General features: G+C 55.3%; 1 protein-coding gene and 2 non-coding genes across 3 annotated transcripts in view; 2 read left to right on the top strand and 1 right to left on the bottom strand.

The window, feature by feature from the left end:
- Positions 1–9,161, bottom strand: part of LASP1 (LIM and SH3 protein 1) — a 34,760-nt gene extending 25,599 nt beyond the window's left edge. The window contains exons 1-2 of the mRNA XM_009556682.2: positions 9,008–9,161; positions 4,022–4,116 (exon numbers count right to left, since the gene is read on the bottom strand). Of these exons, the coding sequence (XP_009554977.2) occupies positions 4,022–4,116; positions 9,008–9,076 (164 nt within the window). The 5' untranslated portion in view covers positions 9,077–9,161. The remainder of the gene's footprint in view (positions 1–4,021; positions 4,117–9,007) is intronic.
- A 209-nt stretch (positions 9,162–9,370) lies between these two features.
- On the top strand, positions 9,371–9,442 carry TRNAC-GCA (transfer RNA cysteine (anticodon GCA)). The gene has a single exon. It is a non-coding gene; the product is annotated as a tRNA-Cys (tRNA).
- Positions 9,443–12,420: 2,978 nt separating this feature from the next.
- TRNAC-GCA (transfer RNA cysteine (anticodon GCA)) lies at positions 12,421–12,492 on the top strand. The gene has a single exon. It is a non-coding gene; the product is annotated as a tRNA-Cys (tRNA).
- The last annotated feature ends 228 nt before the right edge of the window (positions 12,493–12,720 follow it).

Genomic DNA, 12,720 nt, shown 5'->3' with positions numbered 1-12,720 from the left:
TCAGCCCCGTGGATCCCCCCTGGACACATCCACATGCCACGGCCGTGCCGGGTGGGGTTTCTCCCCAAGGAAAAGTCATTCTCCTCCAAGGAAAGCTGAAGTCACGCAAGTATGGCAGATGGAGGGAACGGAGCCCGTGCCGACACACCTCCGCAAGATATTTTTGGCAGTCTCATGTAGCCTTTAGCCCCTTTTTTTTGAGGGGGAAAAACACCACAGCTTAGGAAAAGGGGGAGCACAGCTCTTGATTTCCATGTGCTCTGTGCCGGCAGCGCAGCCGGAGCCAGGACTACAGCAAAGGTGAGCAAAGGGGGCTCAGCACCACCTCCGCAGGCACCTTCAGACAAAGGATGCTGCACCGTCAGGCCAGGCTGCCCTCTCCTTGCTGGGGGACGAGGGACTGCTGAGCAAGGAGGGCCATAAACTTCCTGCCAGCGAGTGCCTAGAAGCAAGGAAATCACAAAAACTCCAGCAGCGTGGGGCGTGCAGGCAGGCGGCCACGCTCCAGCAGCGGGAGGCCAGCACGGGGATGCACGCGCGCAGGCAGAGCGGGGCTCGACGGACAGAGATGCGACATCCAACGGGGCAATTGCTTGTAGAGCAGCAGGAATTCAGGCAAACCTGCAGCTCCGAGATAAAGTCTCGCCTTGGCTTTCATCTGGGTATTCTCAAGGGCAGAGCAACCTTGTAGGCAACCGAGACAGAAAAGGAGCCTTTTGCCCGTGATATCGCTCCTTCTGAGAGAACATAGGAGACTTTTAAGGCTGGAAAAGGCCTCCAAGATCATGAGGTCCAACCATCAACACAACACCAACACGCCTACAAAGCCATATCTCCTCACCTGAGCGCAGCTCCACCCCCAGGTGTCCGCCAGCTCCTCTCAGCCGTGTTGCCCAGCGATGGCTCTGAAGACGCCGACTCCCCAGACCAAATCTATGCCTTTGAAAGCTCAGAGAGGATTTTCCAGGCACAGATTTATGCTGCACCCCGAGCCACGGCCGAGGCAAAGCAGAGCTGCCAATCCCCGGGGCTGCATGGAAGGAAGGGACCAGCATCCCGCAGGTATCACCTCCACATGGGATTCGCATAAAGGACACAGACCCATCCCTCAGCCTCAGCACGGAGCTCTCATCCCTTCCGCACAACAAATAATAAATGAAAGCCTATATATAATGTATATTTTGGAGCAGCTGATCCCTTCACGCTTGCAGCCCAGCCCTCCCCACCTGCATTTGCAGAAGCCTCAGACTTCACTTGGTTATCCCCCTTTCTCCACTTCCACCTCTTCGTCCAAAGGGCTCACGTCCAGAGATGAGCCCAGCCTTGAATGCTGCTTCCAGTGAGCAACCAGTGACCCCAGTATCCAGCCAAAGGCAGAAGCGGAACAGCAAAGAGGGTGGAGACTGTCACATCGGTCAACAAGTTCCCAACACTGATGGGCACGGGAGGGCAGAGTGAACCAAGCACCTTGGTGAAAGGCTCCACACAGAGTTATTGCCGGGGTAATGTCAGATAGGGAGGAAGCCCAGCCCTCTTCCTCCTGCTCTCTTGAAGAAAGACTCAGGAATCTGGCAGGAGGCCACGGCTCAAACAGAGGAGACCCTGTGCTGAGGCATGTTCCGAGGAGCAGCCTCTTCCCTGCCAGGATAAACGTTGCTTTTCCACCCCCTTCTTGGAGAACAGAAAAACGTCGCCCCTTAACTCCAACACCAGCCAGAGCCGTTCGGAAACGCTCCTGTCCTCATCCCAAGCACACTCACCTTGCCTGAACGTTTCTTCCTCCCCAGATATTCCGGGGGAGCCACACGCTCCGGATACAGGGACAGCAGGGAGAAGCAACCAGACCTTCCCTTCACCCCTCGTCCGGGCATTGCACCCCTACAGCCTCCACCCCAGCAGACAAAGGGTTGGCGGCTGCCGGAGGCTCTGTGCCAGCAGTTCTCCTTTGCTCCCACTTCCCTCGGCTTTAAGGCACCGTTGGGCAAAGCAGGAGGAACAAAGCATTTAACAGAGGGTTTTGGGCACAACTCTGAACAGCCAAGGGCTGCTCCGGCGTAAAGGCAAGGCAGGCAGCTGCCTCTTCTGCAGGGAGGTTGTTAAAGGGTTAAGACAGCGAAGCAGCATCAAAGGGAGCTCTGGAGCAGAGGGGGTTGAGAAACTGAGATGGGTCGAGGTTTCGCAGACTTCTTGGAATCTCAGGAATTTCCCATTATTATCCCACTTCCCTTCCAACAGCCTGGAGAGAGGGAGCAAGAATAGGACCTCAGGCACATCCCTGTGGGCAGAAGCACCAGGGTGGGCACAGCCCAGGCAAGGGTGTCGGTGATCCAGAGGAAAGGCTCTGGTTGAGGACCCTGTGGAGAGCCCAGGGTCTCATCTCCAACAGCTCTCCGCAAAGCAAGGTCTGGAGCTCAGATCCCGGGCTGGTTGGACCACTCCGCAGTAGGTTTGGAGACCTGCACAGTCCAAGAACAAGCGTCCCTCTAAATCAACAGCTCAGACAGCCTCAGACTGAATTTTTCCCGATGCTCCTCCAGTACTCCAAGAAGTTCTGAGTTTCATTTCAGAAGCCAGAGCTCTAACAGTGGTGGTGGCCCCATACAAAGAGAGAACCAGGAATGATGAGGTGCTGCCTAGTAAAGCCATGGATACCCCGAGGTGTCCAAGGCCAGGTTGGATGGGGCTTGGAGCAACCGGATCCAGTGGAAGGTGTCCCTGCCCATGACACGGGGTTGGAACTGGATGGGCTTTGAGGTCCCTTCCAACCCAAACCAGGATTCTGCTTCTCACACGATTCCCACCCTGCATTTCAGGAGAGATCCCAGAACACAACCATCACCAACCAAGACCTGAATGCGAGTCTCACTCCAGCTCAGAGTTTTGATCACCTTGGACAAACCTCAACCATCAACGCTCAACATCAGCAATAACCAACCTAGAGAAGAACTAAGGAAGCAGAAGGCTTTTGCTGAGACACCAAACAGCTGATGGTCTTTACTGCTTCTCCTTTCTACTGGTCTTAAACATTAACAGGGCAATAATCATCTCAGAAGGATGATGGCAGGATTAATGTTTCTAAAGCACTCTGTGAATGGCCCAAGCGCTAAGCAGTGTCACATTATCCAATTTTCTTTCCAAGAGCTGTTAATGTACAAGAAGCCCCTACAAAAATCTTATTCAAAGCTGCTTTATAGACATTAAGGAACACATCGGGTACATAGAGCTCAGCGCTTCCCTACGGACCGAGGAGGGACGGGGGTTCATTACGCATCAGCAGAGCCCAGAAAGCTGGGTACAATTAAGCATCCTTCTTGATTAGGAGGAATGGGGTGGATGAACATCCACCACTTGGATGCATCTTGGAAGACCCAGACAAGCGACCTCAGCTGTGGTCCAGGCAGCTGCCCTCGTTCCACCCTGCTCTGCCTGTATCTCCCCACGCTACTCAGGAGAGGAAGATTTTGCCTTTGAGCTGTATTTACCTTCAGACGCGTTTACCTTCCCAACATCCAGGGTGAGCAGATGTGGAGGAAAGCCCTCTGCCAGCAGCCCAGCAGAGCACAGGCTGCTGCGACACTCGCGTCCCATGCTGTTCCACACACCCCATTCCCCCTCTCCCCGAACACCCCCATTCAGTTGGGGCGGTATAAACACCTCTATTTCCCCTTCTTTAAAGGGGAAGATCAACTCCATGTAAAAAAAAGCCTGCCTGTATTTGAGATTTGTCCACATTTGGCCCATCCAGGCTGGACCTGGAGAGCAGCCATCCCGAGTTAAGCTGCCAGTTAAGCCAGAAAAACACTGTTTTAACACCAGCATTAATTGAGTGACGTGACCCTTCCCAGGTGCTCCCAGAAAACGCTGCAGAGCGGCAGGGAAAGGCAGTTTTTGCAGACATCGGCGTGCCCCACATCCCCCGTTTCAGGGAGAGAAAACCCAGGACTTAAGAGGATGGTCCTGTACGTCCCACAGCGACTCCCACGCCAGCGCTGTCACAGCGGCAACGAAAGCAGAGACTTACGCGTTGCAATACGGCTTCTTTTCGTAGCCCTTGTAGTTTTTCATGTTTAGGGTCATCTTGCAGGTCTCGCAGTGGAAACATGCTTTATGCCAGAACTGGAAAGAGAGACGAGAGAAACATTAAGGTGAGCGACCGGCAAAACAGGGCCACGTCCTGCTAGAATCGCACAGCTCGACTCGGCAGCTCCTCCAGCCTGGGGAGGTCAGGGGTGGCATCCAGAACTCCTGCAAAACCTAGAGGATGGACCACATTCTTGCTAGTTTAGGAGACAATTAAATCCCTCCTCAGCCCTCCCAGTGCATCTCATCTCAACAGGGCAGCAGCGCTTGCTACTTGCACGGTAGCAGCGCCTTGGTTCCCATCACCTGGTGAGGAATTCACGGGGCTTGGACAAACGCAGGGCAGGAGGAGCAACACAACACAGCCCTGTGAGCAGGGAGACCGTCAACAGAGTTAACAGCCGTGGTTTGCAGTCTTCAAAGAGGCTGGTTTAGGGGTTTGGGTTGGTTTTTTTTTTGCTGATGTTAGCCAAGAGATAGCCAGAAGAGCAGGTCAGGTAAGGTTGCGCAGACACCAAGCCAGGGAGACACAGACAGAGAAAGGTTCTCATGAAAAGCACAGTCCAGACACCACAGATCCCATCCTTCCACCTGCAGCTCCAGTGGTCAACCCCCAACCTCCCAAACCAAACACCCCGGACGATGCAGGATCACCCTGGACTCCCCTCTGCCCGCGGTGGGGCTGCCAGGAGCTACAAATGCTCTTGCCAGTGCTGCATCCCAAGGGAAGACAGCGACAAAGAAGAGGAGCTGCCAGCCTGAGCGAAGGGAGTTTTCGTACCGTCTCCCCACAACTCTCACACCAGCAGCCTCCAAGGTGACCCCACAACCCTTCTCCTTTCAACCAGCGAGGCACAGGCAGGCTCACGGCTAATGCGGACTCCCCAGAATTCAGATCAGGACCCTACATTATGGCTTGCAACACCTAATTTAACCAACACAAGTGGCTTTGTAGGTTGGAAGAAGACCTAAGAGAACAGTTTGGAGCTGCTGCCAAGCAGTCCTGCAGTTCCACCCCACGCAGACCAAGGCTGATGCCCTGCTGGTCACCAGGGACCACATTCCGTGCCCTCTCTGGCACCTTTGGCCATCAGGGTCTGGTGTGACTTCCCAAAGACCAAACCAGGCACGGCAGAAAGGAAAGCGCAGGCAGGAGCTGAGGTGAAGCAGCGCAAGAGGGAAAGCAGAGGCTGAAGCAATGCCTTTACTCACTCCAGGCAAGGCAGCGGTGCCCTGGAGCTGCCCACCCCGCTGACGGAGCCGCCTCCTCCCGCGGGCACAGCTCGAACCACCCATCATCACCCCAAAAATCAGCCGAAAGCTGCAGCAGCAGCTCACAACACCAAGGAGACCACGGTCGGTGTGACACCCAGGACCCACAGCCAGGCACGCACCACGCAAACCCCGGGAAGCCAGCTGGCGGTGGTTGCCACGATTTCCACCCTCAAGCTTGAAATAAGTCATTTCCACCACTGCAACTCTTGGCTCTGCCTGCGTTCCTGCCAGCAAAAGCCAAGCCTAAACCCTTGTGCCTCCTACCCCCAGGTACCACACCCCGGTGCGCAAACACGGCTGCAGTTCTACCAGCCTGTGACTCAGCTCAGAAGGACAATTCGCCTCCTTTCAGTTGCTCAGAGCAACATATTTGTTCTCTTCCTCTAGTTACGAGTTCCTCCAGAGCTCGCCGCTCGCTTCTTACTGCTCTGTGCCAACACCCTCGTTCGCATCCAGCCTGCGCAGGGATTATTCCCCCTTTTCCAGCTTCCAGATGCCGAGTCCTGAGGTCTTCAGGCATCTCAGAAGTTACAGCCTTCCAGTTGAGTTGCTGTCACATTGGAGGTAATTAATGAACCCCTCCACGCCGCGATAGCTGTGCATAAATACCAGAAATGCCACTCTCAATATGCAGAGCTGCAGTGACAGCCAGCGTGACCTCAGAGCCTCTGCCTCCAAGGAATACCCGGGCTCCCAAGAGCCAGGGAGGATCTGGGAAGGCCAGCTGTCCGCCTGCAGCCTCCGCCACGAGCACAGAAGGGATGCGTTTCACCCCCAAAGCCAGAAAGCAATTAATGCATCTTCCTGCCTCGGATCGCATCAGGCACTGCTCAGCTGAGGTGTTGCTGTCCTGTGGCTCCGATGAAGGACTCCGCAGCTCGAGTGGACCCAGAAAGCACCATCCCTACAGAGATCTCCCCGTCTCGCTGCCTCTGAGCATTGTATTACCACTGACAGCATTGATGCTGGATCCAGGAATCTAAGCCAGGACTAAAGGAGAGCTGGAAGACAGAACTGACACAGGGGACCAGCAATTATATAGGCTTCCAGTAGCGCTACCGCTCACCCTCCTGCACGGCTGCAGAGAAAGAGGACAGGTTTCAAATAGGTTTTTTTGGAGAAGCATTAATGCCTTTGCTTTGCAATTCCAAGCTTGAAGGGCTCCAAACATCTGGAGCCGATCCCAGGTACGACCGCCGACCGCAGCGGGCTGGACGCTGGCTGCAGCCCAGCGCAGGCAGAGCCCTTTCGGCAACTTTGCCACTCACAGCAGATGAGATTTGGGGAAAGAGTGGCGCAGGCTGTGCTGGTGTAGCCGTTTACAGCTCACGGTACGGCTGCGCAACATCCCTCTGCCAAGCAGAGCCACTGCTCCAAGCTGAGGAGTAAGAACCGCTTGAGTCTCATGGGTTAAAGGACAACAAAAGGAGGTTCCTTGGGCTGAAGGGAAACCCTCACTGGGTTTGATGCACTGTAACAGCTCATTGTAGCTTCTACTCACGGTAAAAAGTCAACTTGCATTGTAGAAAATAGTTTGAGTTGGAAGGGACCTCAAAGCCCATCCAGTTCCAACCGCCCTGCCATGAGCAGGGACACCTCCCACTGGATCCGGTTGCTCCAAGCGCCATCCAACCTGGCCTGGAACCCCTCCAGGGATGGGGCAGCCACAACTTCCCTGGGCAACCTGTTCTCACCGCTCTCATGGTGAGGAAATTCCTCCTTATGTCCATCCTAAATCTGCCCCTCTCCAGTTTATTCCCATTGCCCCTCATCCTATCGCTCCAAGCCCTCTCCAGCTTTCGTAGAGCCCCTTCAGGTACTGGAAGATCCCTCTAAGGCCTCCTTGGAGCCTTCTCCAAGGAGAACCCTTGAACAACCCCAACTCTCTCAGCTTTACGCGGGTTCAGAGGTTGCAGCTGCAACCGCCAAACTCGACGACAGCGGCACAGGAGGTGTCACTTCCACAGCGGAAGCCGCTCCGTCACCCAACACCTTATCTGGAGCGCTGGTGGGGAGGGACGGGGAAGGGACACCACCCATTTCCCCCAGTCCCAGCAGGGCATTTGCCTTTCGCAAGGGAACAAAAGTGAGAAGTGAAGCAGCAAAACTCAAGAGTTCCACCCGAGGTGGGGGTCTCGGCTAAAGCCTGGCGAGGCTGCGAGTTTCCCCCTCTTCGTTGCAAATCTCAGAAGGGAAACAGACTTCCCTGATTTCACTACCAGGAGAAAGCCAAGCGCATCTGCTTGTCAACACACCAAGAGCTCGCCGGCAGCGACGTGCACGCTTCTCCTCCCAACAGCCCTTCGTCGCCGCGGTTCAGCCCCAGCGCTTATGCAAACACCGCCAGAGCTGCCCTTTCGACTTTGCTCGGCGTTGGGTGAAAAGAGGGGAACCGCCACTCTATAAACCCTCTCCAGTGGGAGGTGTCTCTGCCCATGGCACAGCGGTGGGACTGGATGGGCTTTGACGCTCCTTCCGACCCAAACCTTTCCACGATCCTACGCTTTTATGAGAATTGGGAAGGCTCTTCCAGCCTCAACAGCCGGAGACCTCAGGGAAAACGACCGCGAGGGGGTTTGCCGAGGGGAGCCGTTTGCTCAGGGGCTGATTGGTAGCACCATAAAGCTACCAAGATCCCTAGAAGTAGGGGATGATGCCGGCAGCCTCCCACCTGCTCCCAAAAAGCCAGGATACAGAATCTTGGGATGCACATCAGTGGTGCCCCCATAGCTCAGCAGCCGCACAGGGGGAAGCAACAGGTTGTGTCCCCTCTCTCCTTCCAGTTACCCACAATCTGACTGCTCCGCAGCTCCTAGAGGTCAGCGCCGGCTCCGGAAGACAGAGCCACTTCCCTGCTCCCAACAATCCAGCTGCTCCCTAGGACACAGGGCTGCTAGTTCAGCTTCCAGCCATTCCCAGCTTCAGGAAGAAACATCATCTGTTAAAAATGCGAGCAACAGGGTCTGTCGAAGCTCAGGAATGCCGCTGCCCAGCTCCGCGCATTCTTGGAGTTACTTTTTTTAGTCCCTAAACTGCTCATCCCAGAAGCCTGGAAGAAGAAGAGGAGGAGGAGGAGAGCAGCTCGGTTAGTTCCGAAGTGAATCCCATGGGAGCAGGAGATGGGGACATCACCATCGCCTCCTTCTCCAGCCCTCGCCTCCAGCTCGGAGGAACACGGGAGCTTTGGTTTTGATGGGAAACCACCCAAAAAAAAGACAGTGAAAGCTCTTGCACAGCACATTAAGGCTCAAGGCAGGCACTACAAAGCCTGGATTCTGGAGCAGGGAAGCATCAATTGGGATGGAAGGGGGGGAGGGGGGAGAAAGCTGGGCTAATGCAAACCAGATGAGGCTCCCAGCTTCAGGAAAAGCCTTAACTGTTGCTTTCCATCGCCCTCCACAAGCGCCGGGCTGCAGCTTGGGCTTCTCCTACATGGAAAAACGATCCCATTCCCCTCCCACGGAGCCACCACCACCGCTCCCACGGGCTTGGAAAGAGCCTGGATGCCAACCCCGCACAGCAAGGAGACCCCAAACCCCACACTGCCCCACGGCAGAGCCCCTCAAACCACCCCACCCCCCCCAAAATAAGGATGTGGGGCTGTGCACCCCCCAGGAGAGCTCCCAACGCTCACCCCCCCCATGAAACTCACCTTATCCAAGCAGTTCACCTTCTCGGTGGGATAAACGATCTTCCCGCAGCGGGCACAGTTGGGATTCATGGCTCAGGACACCGGGATGGGTGCACCAACCGCTCCCACCCGCGGCCGCAGCAGCTTCTGCTCCTCCGCCTGAGCCGCCGCCTCCCTAAATACGGGGGGGGGAAAAGGGGGGGGGGGAAGGGGAGCGGCGTGGGCGGGGCGTGCATGTCCACGTACACCTTCCCCCCCCCTCCTAAAGCGCCCCCCCCACCCCTCGCCGTGCATCTTTAACAGCGCTTCGCACGCCTGCGCAGCCCCCGGTGCACGCGTGGGGGCGCTGTTGAACAAGGCTGGTGCGGCCGCGTGGTAGCGCGCGGGGGTATAGCTCAGTGGTAGAGCATTTGACTGCAGATCAAGAGGTCCCTGGTTCAAATCCGGGTGCCCCCTGGGAAGAAGAATGTTTTCTCCTTTTCTGTCTTTGTTTTCCCTTTTTTTTTTTTCGTCTTGCCAAAGGTATCTCGGCGAGGATCAGAAGGAGCAGGTGATTCCGTCGCTGTATTTGGCAGTGGTGAGGTCACACGGTGAATGGTGGGTTCGGTTTTGGGTCCCTTATTGTAAGAATTATGGAAGAGTTTGGGTTGGATGGGACCTTGAAGATCATCCAGTTCCAACCCCTGCCATGGGCAGGGACACCTCCCACTGGATCAGGGGCTCCAAACCCCATCCAATCTGGCCTGGAACCCCTCCAGGGATGGGGCAGCCACAACTTCCCTGAGCAACGTGTTCCAGTGTCTCACCACTCCCTTAGAGAAGAAATTCTTCCTTCTGTCTAGCCTAAATCTGCCCCTTTCCAGTTTATCTCCATTGCCCCTCATCCTATCACTCCAAGCCTTTGTAAACAGTCCCCACTCAGCTTTCTTGGAGCCCCTTCAGGTACCGGAAGGTTGCTCTAAGGTCTCCTCAGAGCCTTCTCTTCTCCAGGCTGAACAACCCCAAGCCCCATCCCTGGAGGGGTTCCAGGCCAGGTTGGATGGGGATTGGAGCCTCTGATCCAGTGGGAGGTGTCCCTGCACATGGCAGGGGATGGAAATGGATGATCTTCAAGGTCCCTTCCAACTCAACTCATCCCATGGTTCCATAATTCCATGAAAAGCTGGGTAGGGACCTGCGTGGGTGAGAGGCAGCAACTCTCATCTTGGCGCGGGGTTTTCCCAAACCGATTCCCAACCTGGTTTCAAATTTTAGCTTAATTCTATTGAAATACACTGTGAGCAACTCAGCTCGAGCTCGGCCAGGCAGCCCCAGCCCCATGAGCACTGGCTCATCCGGATTTTTCCTGCAGGACAGCCCTTCCAGCAGGACGTGCAGCGAGTCAGGTGGGCAGTGTCGATTCGGGTTATTACGTTACAAAAGACTCAGTAAGAACATTAATTCCATTTCTATCAGGAGATAACAACACCTTAATTCTTCTTTCCCGGAGCCTGTTAGAAAAGAACCAGCCTCAGCAACCGCTATTTGCAGGCTTTAATAAAGCACACCCACATCAAACGAGCGCTCAGCTCTCTTCCCTCTTATTCATTTCAGGATTAAAATTGGCTTCCTTCGTTTTAAAAGCAGCTTATCTGATCCTCTCACAAAGGCGCCCACTCCTTCCCTTTCTGATCACCTCACCCAACACTTCCCAGCCCCCCCAAAACCACCCTCCCACCCTTTCCCGGTCCATCGCAGCTTAAAATAAGATGAGCTTTTCTGCTTATCCAGCATTTTGGGATGCGGTGGGTGGTTTTTCCTCTCTTGGCTCGGGAGCTGCTGCTGGGCGAGGGAGGCTCCTCGTCACCCAGACGTCGTCGTGGGTGCGCACCACGGTTCAGCTTCCCAGGGGCAGCCGAGGCCATCACTCCGCTGAGGCTCACGATGCAGATTTTCTTTCTCTTGTTTCTTTTCACGAGCTGCACCATGTCCGGAGCCTGAAGCATCTGTCCCCTCGCTTGGGTTCTCCCAAGCCTGGTGATTTCGCAGGGATGTCGGATGCGAGCTGATATCCCGGGATATCAGAGATGCGCCGAGCAGCGCCGCGTTGCAATACATCAACGTTGTTACACGAGAAAACGCTTCGGTGCTTGTCTCTCATTAGCTCCAAACCACATCTTTACTGTTAACAGTTGATTTTACAGCCGTGAAATGACAAGAGACTTCTTTGCTTTCTGGAGTTATTATCTCAACGATACATTTCTCATGATTTGCTTTCAAGCTGCCAAGCTGCTGTCTCAGCTCCACGCAGCAGAGCAGGCAGGTGGAATAGTATAAGCAGCATCGCTTGTGCTTTCCTCCTGAAATCAGATTTGAGGCAATCCCTAAGTAAATAAAAAGCCATTCCTCGCCACCGGGCAAAAAAGCTCTTATACTTTGTGGTTAAACTACATTGGAATTTGTAGAATCGCTAAGGCTGAAAAATCCACGTGGAGGCAAAACCCAGATGAGGGTAATTCCTACTGATAACTCAGAAAGATCCATTTCTTGCCTTGCTGTCGGGAGCATGGCGAGAGGTGCAGCCCTGCGGCCGCTCTCCTGATGAAGCCGTTCCCAGCAGCAGCCGTGAGCACAAATTGACTGCCTGGAAGTGTTTTTCCCCAGCTTGGAAGTGCTGCTCTCACTCCTGTTTCTCTGCTAATGCTCTTGATCGTGGAATTCCAGCATGGTGGGGTGGGAAAGACCCTCTGGAGCTCAGCCAGTCCGAGCCCTGCTAAAGCAGGGTCACCTCCAGCAGTGGCACAGGAGCACATCCAGGTGGGTTTGGATGTCTCTGGAGAAGGAGACTCCACACACACCTCCCGGTTCCAGCGCTCCATCACCCGCACAGGAGAGATGTTTTTCCTCACGTTCAGGTGGAATTTCCAGTGCTCCGCTTTGTGCTCGGTGCCCCTCGTTGCTGGGCACCACTGAGCAGAGTCTGCCCTCTCCTCCTGCCCTTCACCCTTATTATCAGCATTGACGATCGGCAGCGACTGTTATTGATCGGCATCAACGAGATCCCCTTGACGTCTCCTTCTCTCCAGGCTGAACAACCCCAACTCTCCCAGTCCATCTTGGTCCCAGGGAGGTGGACGGGAACATTCCCAGTCCTTCCCAGTGCTGTGTGAGCAGGACAGGACCATCCCCCCCAGTCCCTCCCAGTCCTTCCCAGTGCTGTGTGAGCAGGACAGGACCATCCTCCCCAGTCCCTCCCAGTCCTTCCCAGTGTGTTGCAAGCAGGATGGGACCATTCCTTCCAGTCCCTCTAGGTGCAGTGTAATTAAGACGGGACCGCTTCCCCCAGTCCCTCCCAGTGCGGCGCCAGCAGGATGGGACCATTCCTCCCAGACCCAGTGCCCCACAGGCTCCTGCTGGAAGCACGAGGGCGGCCTGGAGTAGCTCTTTCGGTGTGAGGGGGTATAGCTCAGTGGTAGAGCATTTGACTGCAGATCAAGAGGTCCCCGGTTCAAATCCGGGTGCCCCCTTGTTTTCTAACTTTTCCCTTTGTTTTTGTTTCCGCCTTCCAGTCCCCAAAACCCTAAATTGCCCAAAGAAGAATTTTCGCCTCAAATTACCCCCTCGGGGACCGGTTCTGAAGCTTTCCCGGTAGCTCAGACGAGGCGTATCCCAGGCTTCGGAGCGGGGAGGCGCTCCCCTCTCTCCTGCTGTTGCAGCCGCTCCCGGGGAGGCCGTTCTCTGCCCCTCCTGTTGCA

Source organism: Cuculus canorus, chromosome 25, assembly GCF_017976375.1.
Source record: "Cuculus canorus isolate bCucCan1 chromosome 25, bCucCan1.pri, whole genome shotgun sequence".
NCBI lineage: Eukaryota > Metazoa > Chordata > Aves > Cuculiformes > Cuculidae > Cuculus > Cuculus canorus.
The sequence above is the reverse complement of the archived record's forward strand: the minus strand, read 5'-3'. Positions and strand labels throughout refer to the sequence as shown.